General features: G+C 41.0%; 1 protein-coding gene across 1 annotated transcript; it reads right to left on the bottom strand.

Moving 5' to 3' along the window:
- Positions 1 to 8,526: 8,526 nt before the first annotated feature.
- On the bottom strand, positions 8,527 to 13,767 carry LOC142170337 (uncharacterized). The gene is made up of 3 exons (XM_075232228.1): positions 13,442 to 13,767; positions 12,643 to 13,348; positions 8,527 to 8,757 (listed from the first exon to the last, which is right to left on the bottom strand). The coding sequence occupies exons 1-3, from the start codon at positions 13,765 to 13,767 to the stop codon at positions 8,527 to 8,529; spliced, it is 1,263 nt and encodes a 420-aa protein (XP_075088329.1).
- Positions 13,768 to 14,000: the final 233 nt, after the last annotated feature.

The raw sequence follows: 14,000 nt of genomic DNA on the forward strand, positions 1-14,000 counted from the left end.
CATGAAAAGAATTATCCAACCCATGATTTGGAATTGGTTGCAGTAATATATGCTTTGAAGATATGGCGGCACTACTTATACGGCGTCCATGTTGACATCTACACAGATCACAAGAGTTTACAATACCTCTTCAAGAAGAAAGAGTTGAATTTGAGGAAGCGTAGGTGGCTTGAATTACTGAAAGACTACGACGTCGAGATATTGTATCATCCCGGTAAAGCCAATGTTGTGGAAGACGCTCTCAGCCGTAAATCAATGGGAAGCTTAGTGCATATTGAGGCAGGTAGATAGGGGTTGATTAAAGAGCTTCATCAGCTAGCCAATATGAGAATCAGATTGTTAGACTCTGATGATGGAGGTGTTACTGTACATAATACATCAGAATCATCTTTGGTAGCCGAGGTAAAAGCACGACAATATGAAGATCCTATCTTTGTACGATTAAGAGAAAGCATTCAACAGTGTAAAAGTATGGCTTTTGGGATCGAAAAAGACGGGGCACTTAGATACCAGAGCCGATTGTGTATGCCTAATGTGGCAGGGTTGCGAGAGAAGGTTATGAATGAGATTCATCAATCCCGATATTCCATCCATCCCGGCTCGACAAAGATGTATCATGATGTCAAGGAGCAGTATTGGTGGGATAATATGAAGAAGTATATTGCAGAATTTGTAGCCCAGTGTCCCAATTGTCAACAAGTAAAGATAGAACATCAGAAACCCGGTGGATTGCTTCAAAATATAGAGATTCTGACCTGGAAGTGGGAGGTGATTAATATGGACTTCATTATTGGATTACCTCGCTCTTATCATAAGTTTGACTCCATCTGGGTGATAATTGATCGACTTACAAAATGTGTCCATTTTCTGCCAGTGAAGACAACTTACACGGCTGAAGATTATGCAAAGTTGTATATCAAGGAGATTGTTAGGCTTCATGGTGTGCCCATATCTATTATATCAGACCGAGGAGCTCAATTTACGGCTAACTTTTGGAGGTCTTTCCAGAAGGGTTTAGGCACACAGGTAAATCTCAGCACTGCATTTCATCCGCAGACTGACGGACAGGCTGAACGTACCATTCAGACACTGGAAGATATGCTACGAGCATGTGTTCTAGATTTTAAGGGGAATTGGGATGATCATCTTCCACTCATAGAATTCGCCTATAACAATAGCTACCATTCCAGTATTAAAATGGCCCCATACGAGGCACTATACGGGAGGAGATGTAGATCACCAGTTGGATGGTTCGAAGTCGGTGAAACAGAATTATATGGGCCAGATTTGATTCACCAAGCTATTGAGAAGGTGAAAGTGATACAGGAGCGATTGAGGACGGCACAAAGCAGGCAAAAATCTTATTCTAATGTCCGACGTCGTGATCTAGAGTTTAAGGTTGGTGATTGGGTTTTCCTGAGGATCTCACCAATAAAGGGTATTATGCGTTTTGGGATGAAAGGTAAGCTGAGTCCAAGGTATATCGGGCCGTATAAAATTCTTCGACGGATTGGACAGGTTGCTTATGAGTTAGAATTGCCATCCGAATTGGAATTTGTCCACCCGGTATTCCATGTATCTATGTTGAGAAAATGTATTGGAGACCCTTCTCGAGTCGTCCCTATCAAAGATGTACAAGTTATAGAGGACCTATCATATGAAGAAGTGCCAGTGGCGATATTAGATCGGCAAGTCCGCAAGCTGAGAACAAAAGATGTAGCTTCCATCAAAGTATTGTGGAGGAACAAAAATATGGAAGAAATGACATGGGAAGCAGAAGAGGAGATGAAGTCTAAATACCCTTACTTATTCCAGAATGAAGATAACAAGGATGCTGGTGGAAGACAGGATACATTGGAAGGTGAAACGGCTCTATGAGGTAAGCAATAATTTGAGAATACTCCTCCTTAATACAAAATGGTGATATGTAGATAATGTAAATACGCATAATGCTTAATTACTTGCAAGTCTTGTTGACCATTTTATAGGGGAAAATTGATCGGAAATTTCCATTGGAATCCACGATGATTTAAACTCCCCATAAACCCTTACATTCGAGCACGAATGTTCCTAAGGGGGGGGAGGGTGTTACAACCCATATCCACATGTGTTAGTTCATGACATATATTAGTTAACATAAATCCAAGAAGGAATTATCTTTGAGATGATAAGAAGTCAATCCTATTGGTCTTAAGTGATACAAGAGTGTATAAGGGTGATTAACCAGTATTAGAAGTTAAACGAATCAAGGATGTTGTAACTCGTATTTTCAGGTAATCTAGCGGTGCTTAATACACTCAAGAGTTCATTTATTAAGGTATTTTAATCATATAATATCCGTATCATAAGTCTTGAATTCAAACGAGTTATGAAACAAAAGTCGACAAAAGTTGTCGCAACTTAGGTTCATAATTTTACTTAAACATTAAGTCAAATGTTTCTAATCATTTCTCATAATTTAAAAGGAATTATGGGGTGATCTACCAACGAAATTAAATATCTATGAGTCTAGTTTCCAACGCATTAAACAGTTCATCGATACGATCTCGGAGTAGAGAGATATTCGCGTTTTCGCGAGACTGCGCCAAGCACCTCTCTATGGGGCCCACTAAGGCGGTTTAAGATATTTGGACCTATATAGGATGCCTCCAACCCGTTTTAAGTCATTTATTCTCACTATTTTCAGACCTTATAACCCTAGGAACATCCTCTCAAGGTTCTCTCAAGATTCAAGACCCAAAAAAGGGCAAACAACACAAATCAAGTGTCGGGAATTCCGTGGCGCTAGTAAGTCTCTTGTTCTTCTTGTTGTTGCTCATTTTTGTGTCGTTCCAGCTCGTGTGGGAGGTTGTTTTAAAGGGTTTATGTTCTGTAAATACTCCCTCATGTTCTTAATATCAATCCTAGGTGATTTCAAGCCTTCTAAAGTGATTCTAGTGCCGGAAAACACTAATTGATCGCTAGTTTCGCTTTTTTGTTGTTGTGGCAGCATTGGAGGGATATTTCATGGAAATTTAAGGTCAAATTGGAGTTGTTCTTTCTGTATAAAGGTAAGGAACCTCTTACTCTATATGTATTTATGATTATCCAAGTTGCGGCTAAGCCATTGAAGCTAGAACTTGTGAGATATATATCGAAAGGCTTGGTAGTAATGTTATTGTTTTGTGGACTGTTTTGCGTTGTTGTTGGGATGCGTATTTTACTACTATCTTGTGGAGTTTTGGAGGAGGAAGAGTGTGGAGAAACACCATATATATGTAGGGTTATGGGCTGATAGTTATTCGTAACATTTCCAGGTTGTTTGACACGACTACGGTGGTCGTCGTATGTATGGAGTGATTAGGCTGTGTGTGGACTATTTTGGGAGGCTCAATATGTTTATTATTGATGTTGTTTGGGCTGTTTTGTGACTGTTTTGAATGGTGTGAGGTCATATATATAGGGGAGGTGCTGTCCGTATCATCGTAAAATAGGTTGTGGTCGATACATAATAGTTATGACGCTTAAATGATAATGATAGTATCGTTTCTCTTATTGTAGACTAAGGAGTTTTGACAATTGCATAGCTTGAGATTGGGGCAGTATATACAAGGTATGTGAGGCTATCCCTTTCCTTCTTTTGTACGACTCCGATTGTACATAATGTAATGAACGATCTTCCAAGATACTATACTCTTAGAAGCTAGCAGTACTTACATTGTTTTCCCTCTTATGGAACGATTGATGTTAATGTTGCTTCTCTTAGTCTTATGTTATCAATGTTGTTGGTACTTCCTGATTCTTATAAGGTTCATAGTGAAGAGTTAGTCCTAATAATGTGTACAGAGGATACCGACCTTACGTCACTCCGAAAGGTTTAGAATGTGATTCCATGAGTCGAGCATGCATTATATATATGTATCTATTTTACTCTACCGAGCCACACTATAGTTGGCCGGGTACGGCACCTATTGTGCAACCACTGATCAGTTGGGTTTTACCGAGCTCCACGTGGCCGGGTACGATTCTACCGAGCCTATTATGGCCGGGTACGATATGATGATGATGATGCCCATAGAGGCGAATGCTTTAAAGGTTTATGTATTTATACATATGTATCATGTATTTCATGTAAGTAGCCCTCAGAGGTACTAAGATATTACAGATTGTATATTCTCTATCCTTGCTTACATTACTGATCGCATTTATGGTCCCTTGCCTTACATACTCATTACTTTATTCGTACTGACGTCCTTTTATTTGTGGACGTTGCATGTCGTGCTGCAGGTCCTGATAGACAGGCAGGTGCAGCTCCCCCACCACAGTAGACTGTCCAGTTCAGCGGTGATTAGCGAGATCCCTTCTCCGGACTTGCCTTGGTCTTGGTATGCAATTTTTGTTATAGACATTATGGGTATGTCGGGGCCCTATTCCGGCTATGTTGCAACACTTATGTTCTTTTAGAGGCTCATAGATAGGTGTCGGCTCATGTATAGTTTGGTATGCCTTGTCGGCTAGTTTTTGTTGTATAGTCTTTCATAGTAGCGTGATAGCTCATACCTTATATGTAGTTTCTTGATTGTCTGGTCATCCCCTGCTATGTATGTTCATGCCATCATATTTTATTGCTGGTTGTCCATGATCTAGGTCTACCATTTATATTGATCTCGTCAGCCCTAAAAGATAATAATGAAGGTTAGATGAAATGTGCGTTGGTCCTCGGCAAGTGTGGTCGGGTGCTAGTCATGGCCCTTCAGTTTGGGTTGTGACAAACTTGTTATCAGAGCAAGTCTGTCCTAGGGGTTGTCTATGAGCCGTGTCTAGTAGAGTCTTGATTATGGATGTGTAGCGCGCCATATTTATAATCAGGAGGCTACATGACATCTAGGGTTGTTACCTTCTTCCTGAATCTAGATCGTGCGTAGAGTTGAGTCGTAAGTGTTCGTCTCTAATATTCACCTTGTTTTTCTTCAGTGATGCCTTTGACTAGGAAGCAAACGATTAGTAGACGGCTTGATACAGCAGCGGGAGAGGGTACCAGTCAGGTGCCCCAAGTCAGAGCAGGACAAAGTGAGGCTCAAAGTGAGATGCCCTCTCATACCTCATCTACTCCATCTCCTCCAGAGGATATTAAAAGGCACCCAACGCCTCCAGTTCCTCCGTCTGGCACTCCAAACTAGGATATGCGGAGTGCTTTGCAGTTATTGACTAGCTTGGTAGCTACTCAGGCTCAGAGGCAGAATACAAGTGCTGCCGAGAAACCAGTTAGTACAAGAGTTCGTGATTTTATTAATTTAGACCCTCCAGTGTTTACCGAATCAGACCCCAAGGAGGACCCACAGACTTTTATTGACCAGGTTCATCGTACACTTCGGGTTATGCATGTTAGTGATACAGAGGCAGTAGAGTTGGCTTCTTATCGGTTATGGGATTTAGCGGTTCTCTGGTATGATAGTTGGGAGAGATCCAGGGGTCCGAACGCTCCTCCAGCTGTGTGGAAGGAATTTTCTGAGGCCTTTCTTCGTCACTACTTGCCAGTTGAGATACGACGAGCTAGAGCTGATAAGTTCTTGAACCTTAGACAAGGTAATATGAGTGTGCGAGAGTACAGTATGCAGTTTGATTCTTTGGCAAGGTATGCTCCCCATATGGTGGCCGAGATGAGTGATAGGGTGCATATGTTCGTGAATGGGTTGGGACCATATCTGATAAATGAGTGTACGACAGCCTCCTTGGTGGAGGGCATGGATATTTCCCGTATTCAAGCTTATGCCCAGACCCTAGAGGATCGTAAGCGCCAGCAGAGGGCAGTTAGGGAGCAGGATAGGGGCCAGCATAAGAGGGCGAGATTTGCAGGGTATTCTGATGACTTCAGAGGCCGCATCAGGCCACAGTTTTCGAGGAGTTCGGCGCCACCTGTAGTTAGTGCTCCTCCACGGTTTCAGAGGCCTCGATATGATCAATCCTATTCTGGTCCAGGTCAGAGTTCGCGGGCATCTGGCTCGCAACATCACAGGGATACTAGTCAGATGAGATCCCCAAGACCACATTGTGATCAGTGCGGCAAGGCCCACTTTGGACTGTGTCGTCGAGGTTTTGATGCATGCTATTCGTGCGGGCAACCTGGCCATATGATGCGGGATTGTCCTAATAGAGGAGGTGATGGTATGGCTCAGCCGACTGGATCTGTGTCTGGTTCTTCCTCATCAGTTCGACCTCCAGCACGGGGTTTTCAGCAGTCGACAGGTCGTGGTAGGGGTAGAGGTGCAGTGCCGAGTTCGAGTGGTGCTCAAAATCGAACCTATGCTCTAGTAGGTCGACAGGATCTCGAGTCGTCTCCAGATGTTGTTACATGTATTATATCTGTGTTTTCTTATGATGTATATGCGCTGATTGATCCGGGATCTACATTATCATATGTTACACCCTTTGTGGCTAATAAGTTTGGCATTGAACCTGAATTGTTCAGTAAACCCCTCGCGGTATCTACTCCGATAGGAGATTCTGTGATTGCTAGAAGGGTATATAAAGGTTGCACTGTGATAATTTGTAGTCGTCAAACCTCGGCAAATTTATTTGAGTTAGAAATGGTTGATTTTGATGTGATAATGGGAATGGACTGGTTGGCCTCATGCTATGCAAATGTTGACTGTCGTACGAAGATGGTTAGGTTCCAATTTCTGGGTGAACCCGTCATTGAATGGAAAGGGAACATTGCTACACCGAAAGGTAGGTTTATTTCCTATCTTAAGGCAAGGAAAATGATCTCAAAAGGTTACATTTATCGTCTCATTCGCGTTAGGGATGCGGAGGCGAAACCTCCTACTTTACAATCAATCTCTGTGGTCAACGAATTCCCAGATGTTTTCCCAAATGAACTCCCAGGCCTTCCTCCTGAAAGGGAGATTGAGTTTAGCATTGATGTGTTGCCTGACACTCAACCGATCTCTATTCCTCCATACAGAATGGCCCCGGCAGAGTTGCGAGAGTTGAAGGTGCAGTTGAAGGACTTGCTGGATAAGGGCTTTATTAGGCCTAGCACTTCACCCTGGGGTGCACCAGTCCTATTCGTGCGGAAGAAAGACGGGTCGTTACGGATGTGTATCAACTATCGACAGTTGAATAAGTCTACTATAAATAACAAGTATCCACTTCCAAGAATTGATGACATGTTTGACCAACTCCAGGGTGCCAAGTATTTCTCTAAGATTGATTTACGTTCAGGGTATCATCAGGTGAGGGTTAGGGAGAAGGATATTCCAAAGACGGCCTTCCGGACAAGATATGGGCACTTTGAGTTCTTGGTGATGTCGTTCGGGCTAACAAATGCCCCAGCAACTTTTATGGATCTCATGAATACTATATTCAGGACCTATCTTGATGTGTTCGTGATTGTATTCATTGATGACATTCTAGTGTATTCTCGTTCGGAGGCGGAACATGCGGGCCACTTGCGGATAGTATTACAGACGCTTCAGGATCGTAAGTTATATGTTAAGCTCTCCAAATGTGAATTCTGGCTGAACTCAGTAGCATTCCTTGGCCATGTGATATCTGATGAGGGTATTAGTGTCGACACTCAGAAGATCGATGCAGTAAAGAATTGGCCGAGACCTACAACACCATCAGAAGACCGCAGCTTCCTAGGGCTAGCAGGATATTATAGGCGGTTTGTAGAAGGATTTTCCTCAATATCATCACCATTGACTAAGTTAACACAAAAAGCTACCAAATTCCAGTGGTCTGACACTTGTGAACGTAGTTTTCAGGAGCTGAAGAATCGATTGACATCTGCACCAGTGCTCACTCTTCCTGAAGGAACAGAAGGTTATGTGGTATATTGTGATGCCTCAGGTATAGGTTTGGGGTGCGTATTGATGCAGCGTGGGAATGTGATTGCTTATGCATCAAGACAATTGAAGAAGCATGAAAAGAATTATCCAACCCATGATTTGGAATTGGCTGCAGTAATATATGCTTTGAAGATATGGCGGCACTACTTATACGGCGTCCATGTTGACATCTACACAGATCACAAGAGTTTACAATACATCTTCAAGAAGAAAGAGTTGAATTTGAGGCAGCGTAGGTGGCTTGAATTATTGAAAGACTACGACGTCGAGATATTGTATCATCCCGGTAAAGCCAATGTTGTGGCAGACGCTCTCAGCCATAAATCAATGGGAAGCTTAGTGCATATTGAGGCAGGTAGATGGGGGTTGATTAAAGAGCTTCATCAGCTAGCTAATATGAGAATCAGATTGTTAGACTCTGATGATGGAGGTGTTACTGTACAGAATACATCAGAATCATCTTTGGTAGCCGAGGTAAAAGCACGACAATATGAAGATCCTATCTTTGTACGATTAAGAGAAAGCATTCAACAGTGTAAAAGTATGGCTTTTGGGATCGGAAAAGACGGGGCACTGAGATACCAGAGCCGATTGTGTGTGCCTAATGTGGCAGGGTTGCGAGAGAAGATTATGAATGAGATTCACCAATCCCGATATCCCATCCATCCCGGCTCGACAAAGATGTATCATGATGTCAAGGAGCAGTATTGGTCATTGAGAAACATGCTTTTGCAAACTTTGTTCTCTTGCCATCCTTTGTATCCTTTGGTTGTAGGTTCTTCCTAATGCCCATCTCATTCAGATCATAACGAGCATCTGCATGATCCTTTGTCTTGCCAAGAATGTCCAAAATAGTTCCAATTACATTATCCACTATATTTTTCTCTATATGCATTACGTCAAGGTTATGACGTAAAGAGTTGTGCTGCCAATAAGGTAATTAAAAAAATTGACCTTTTTTTCCAAGGGCCATCATTTGTTCTCTTTCACTTCTTCCCAAACACATTGTTAAAATTCTATAAGCTATTAAGCACATCAGTTCCCTTTAACAAAGGCGGAGGAAGCCTAAATTCTGTTTTTCCATTGAAAGACCTTTTATTAGATCTCCAAGGATGATCCATAGGCAGAAAAACACGATGATCCATATAACATATTTTTTGACTATGTTTAAGATAACGAGAATTAGTGCCATAATTACAACAAGGGCAAACCAACTTTCCCTTTGTACTCCAACCGGATAACATAGCATATGCATGAAAGTCACTGATTGTCAATAAAAAAGTTGCTCGTATTTGAAAGATTTGATCTCTTGAAGCATCATATGTTTCTACCCCGGACTCCCACAAAACATTTAACTCTTCTATTAATGGTCGTAAATTGTATCGATCTGACCGGTCATTTTGAGCTTTTGTACTTTGATCGCCAGTTCTCGAGCATGACTTGCCCCGTATGATGTATTATGACTGATGTAGATCGATGGTTTTGGTTTTCAGGAAAATCGGAAGGAATTTGAAAGAACAGTCTCAGATGAAAGCTTTGAATTTGAAAAGTTTGACCAAGAGTTGACTTGTTTGTATATGATCTCGGATCGGAATTTTTATGATTTGTTTAGCTCCGTTAGGTGATTTATGACTAAGGAGCGCGATCGAAATGCATTTTGGAAGTCCGTGGAAGGATTTGGCTCAAATTGGCAAAGTTAGTATTTTGGTGAATTCCGATTGATAGGTGAGATTTTGATCCGAGGGTCGGAATGGAATTCCGAGAGTTGATGTAGCTTCTTTATGTAATTTTTGATGTGAGTGCAAAATTTCAGGTTATTCGGACATCGTTTGGTCGAGTTTTTGATCGAAAGTGTATTTCGGAAATTTTTGGAAACTTAGGCTTGAATTTAATGAGTTTTGGGTAATTTGATGTTTTTTGAGGTATTTTGATAATTGGAATAGGTTTGAATGATGTTATGAATTATGTTGACATGTTTGGTCGGGGTACCATGAGGCTAGGATAAGTTTTGGAAGAGTTTTTGGAAGATTTTTACCGTTTTGAGCATAAGCATGTAATGATCCAAAGGTCCATTTTTAGTTCTAGAGATCGAAATTTGATTTTGAGACTTCAAGAATTTTGATAATGAATTATAGGAGTGATCTGGAAAGTTTGGCCTAATTTCATCATGTCGCGATTGGGTTTTTTACGCGAATCATGAGTTAATTGTTTAACGAGCGAAATGGATATCGCACTAAGCAAACGAGCTCCGAATTGAGTTTCGATTAAAGGACTATGTTCATATCATTATTTGTGACTCATAGGAATAAGAATCATCGAATTCCGAGTTCGTATGGTGGAGTTAGAGCCTTTTTAGTGAAAATAAACATTGCTGGTGCAGCAAGATCTGGTGCGCACCTTTAGCGACCAGATTTGTCACTTTTAGCGATGGGAATGGCTCTTTTAGCGACCAGAATAGGTTTATGAAAGCTGTTGTATTTTTCTGCTCATTTTGACCTTTTTTTGGTGAAAGAACACGGCTTGGGGCGATTTCTGAGCAAGAAATCATGGGAAATCTTGAGGTAAGTCACTTGTGATCATTTCTACTCCATAATATTGAATTATCATCGAATAATCCGACTAGATTACATGTTTTTAAGGTGTAAATTGTAGATTTGGACCTAGGAATTTGAAAATAAGGTTTGAAGATTTGGTGGCCGAATTGTTATCTAAATTTAGTAATTTTGGTATGGTTGGACTCGTGGTTGAATGGGTTGTCGGATTTTGTGAGTTTCGTTGAATTCCTAAGCGTGGGCCCGGGGGTCGGGTTTGAGCAATTTCGGGATTTTGATGTTAACTTGGATATTTTCGAGTGGGTTTCGCTCTCTTAGCATATTTTAATGATTATGTACTGATTGTGGCTAGATTTGGAGCATCCGGAGGTCGATTCGTGCGGGCGAGGCATCGCAGCCTAGATTTTGGACCGGATCGAGGTAAGTAATGATTCTAAATACTGTATTGAGGGTTTGAAACACCGGATTATACGTCGTTGTGTTACTTTGAGGTGGCTTGCACGCTGGATGATGAGCTTGGGGTAGAGAACCGCTGGGGATTGTGACCTAGTCCATCCCGAACGAATATTTTAATGTGTATTTGATAGTTAATTGTTTGACATTATTATATTTTTGGGTTGTATGCCATGTTTGGTGCCTTGTGCCGACTTGTTGGGACCCTTAGGGGCATTTTTACTATTTTTCCTCACTCTATTTGTTTGAAAGCATATTCTCAGTCATGTTTTACCTGTTTACTGCTCAAATCTGGCTTTATCACTATATTCTTAAAATGTGGAAATTGTTTTGGGCTGAGTTCCCTATTTTACTGAGATAGACCGAGGGTCTGATTGTGAGATTGATGATTGAGATAGACTGAGAGTCTAATGGTGAGGTTAATGACTGAGAGAGGCCGAGGGCCTAGTTGTAAGGATTATATATCTATGGATCGGGCTGCACGCCGCAACAATGTATATATATATGTATATGGATCGGGCTGCACGCCGCAACGATACTTATATGGATCGGGCTGCGCGCCGCATCAATATAGAGCTTGGGCTGTAGGAGCCTCTCCGGAGTCTGCACACCCCAGTGAGCGCAGTCGACTATTTATATGGATCGGGATGTGCGCCACAGCGATGCATGGATCGGGTTGTACGCCGCAGCGGTTACTTTGATTTCAGTTATTGTGAGAGATATACGGATCAGGATGCACGCCGTAGCGGTTACTATATGGTACCAGTTGAGCGTGAATGCTGAGTGCGAGTACTGATTGGTAAGAGTTGAGTCACGAGTGACAGAGAGGCTAGCCTGAGGGGCGATAGATATATACATGCATATGAGTGATGTTTTTGCCTGAGATGCCTGTTTATGAACTTATTGATTTCACTCCTCTTTCAAGTGAATTTCTATCGAATATGTTGATTTATCGACTGTTTTCACTCATCTTTATATTGAGCCTCTGTCGGAAAGTTGAACAAATGTTTTTAAACAACTTTTATTTAAACTAGGGTTTATGAGATGTTCAGAAATTAATCACTGATTTGGCATTGGTTATTTCCACCGAGATTTTTAAGTTATGAAGTGTTTATGATTACTGTTTTGCCCGAGGGGCTGTTTTACAAACTATGTTTTGCCCGAGGGGCCGATTATGGCTTTAGTCTCTATTATTATCTTAAATGGTATTGAACCCCTACCGAAACTGCTGGAAAGTATTTCAAAATGATTTTTACTAAAAGCTGGATTTTAAAAGGGAAGATTGACTCGTATTATGATTTGAAGGCCTGTTATGTTTATTGAGCCTAACGTGAATGTGGATTCATTGTTTCCTACTGCTCATCCTTTATTTACTCTTATTACTTACTGGGTTGGAGTACTCACATTACTCTTTGCACCTCGTGTGAAGATTCAGGTATATCGGAACCCGATAGCGGGTGTTGATAGCTCAGCCGTGGAGTCATCAGAGTTAGTAAGGTGGTTGCATGACGTTCGCAGCACCGCTTTCTTCCCCTCATTGTTGTTACTGTATTTATTATATTTTTAGACTTTTGTTGTATTCAGACCTTGATAGTTGCTCATGACTAGTGACACCCCGATGTCGGGCTGGTATTTTATTTCGCACTGTTATTCTAGGATTTTATTATGAAACATTGTTTAATTTAAGGACTTAAAAATGACTCTTAATGCTTAAAGGGTTAAGGTGAGTGTTGTGTCGACTAGCCTTGTCTTTACGAGAGGCGCCATCACGACCGGGCCGGTTTGGGGTCGTGACATAAATAAACGTCAATGTCATTTCCAGGTGACCGTGGCCCAGGTATAAGCAAAGAAAGCATACAGTACTCTGGCTTCATGCACATCCAAGGAGGCAAATTATACACCATTAAAATAACTGGCCATGTGCTATGAGATATTCTCATGGTCCGAAATGGATTGAACCCATCACTTGCAAAGCCAAGTCCCAAATTGCGAGAATCCCTTGCAAATTCTGAATGCAAGCTATCAAAGTCTTTCCATGCTTGCCCATCAGCAGGATGCCTTAACTTTCCATCTTTAGAACGCTCCTCGTCATGCCACCTCAATGTATCTGCTGTCTTTGAGCACATAAATAGCCTTTTAAGTCTAGGAATTAATGGAAAGTGTCTCAAAATTTTCGCTGGAACACGATAACCTTTTTTGGAAGCCTCAAGATCGCTATCTACTTCATCGCTATCTACTTCAGGATATTTAATATATCGAGAAGCTCCACAGACATGGCAATATTCTTCATTTTTATGGTCATTCCTAAATAGCATGCAATCATTGGGACATGTATCAATTTTTTCATAATCAAGACCGGGATCCTTTACCATAGATTTGGCTTTATTGTAGGATATAGGAATGTTCAAGTTAGGCATCGCCTCTTTTAATAGTTCTAAAAGAGAAGTGAAAGACGCATTGCTCCATCCATGTAGACACTTTAACAAATGGAGACGGATTGTAAAAGATAATCTAGAGAATCCTTTACAAGCCGGATATAGTTCTTAGCTTTCCTCGTCAACTAAGTTATAAAATTTAATGGCATCTTCATTTGGGCCTTCATACACTCCTTCAGCATGTGCAACATTTATAAATTGATCATTCAACAACCCATCAATATCATCGTACGAGCAAACATTATCATCCATGCCACAATTAACATTCATCGAAATTTCCCATTCCCCGTGATTAATCCATCTTGTGTAACCTTGAACAAACCCATAACATATTAGATGATCATAAACTACATTCCTTTGAGTCCAACGAATATTACAACACTTTGCACATGGGCATTGAATTTCTTCGCCTTGAGGATCTCCATAAGAGTAAGCAAAATCTAAGAAAGATTGAACACCCTCGATATACTCTTTGCTATACCTTGGTAAATCCATCCATTCCTTGGATGGAACATTTGAATTCCTAAAAATAAAATTTATTAGATCTTCAAATATATAATCATTTAAGTACTGACTATAAAATAAATCCGAAACGTCAAGAATGAATTTGAAAACTAATGCATTATAAACTAATAAGACTATCTTACCTAGTCATGACACTTATGCTAAGCAAACCCAACTTCAAGTTCGCCACAGATCTACCTGAGCGTGACCAATCTTCTTGGAGA

Source organism: Nicotiana tabacum, chromosome 16 (genome assembly GCF_000715075.1).
Source record: "Nicotiana tabacum cultivar K326 chromosome 16, ASM71507v2, whole genome shotgun sequence".
Taxonomy (NCBI): Eukaryota; Viridiplantae; Streptophyta; class Magnoliopsida; order Solanales; family Solanaceae; genus Nicotiana; species Nicotiana tabacum.

Bases quoted from the DNA above. Each gene is read 5' to 3' on its own strand.
- LOC142170337 (XM_075232228.1), bottom strand. From the start codon at position 13,767: ATGGATTTACCAAGGTATAGCAAAGAGTATATCGAGGGTGTTCAATCT. The intron at 13,349-13,441 runs GTATGAAGGCCC...AGGATTCTCTAG, and splicing joins GTTGCACATGCTGAAGGAGT to ATTATCTTTTACAATCCGTC. The intron at 8,758-12,642 runs GTTTATTTATGT...CCTTATTGGCAG, and splicing joins CACCTGGAAATGACATTGAC to CACAACTCTTTACGTCATAA.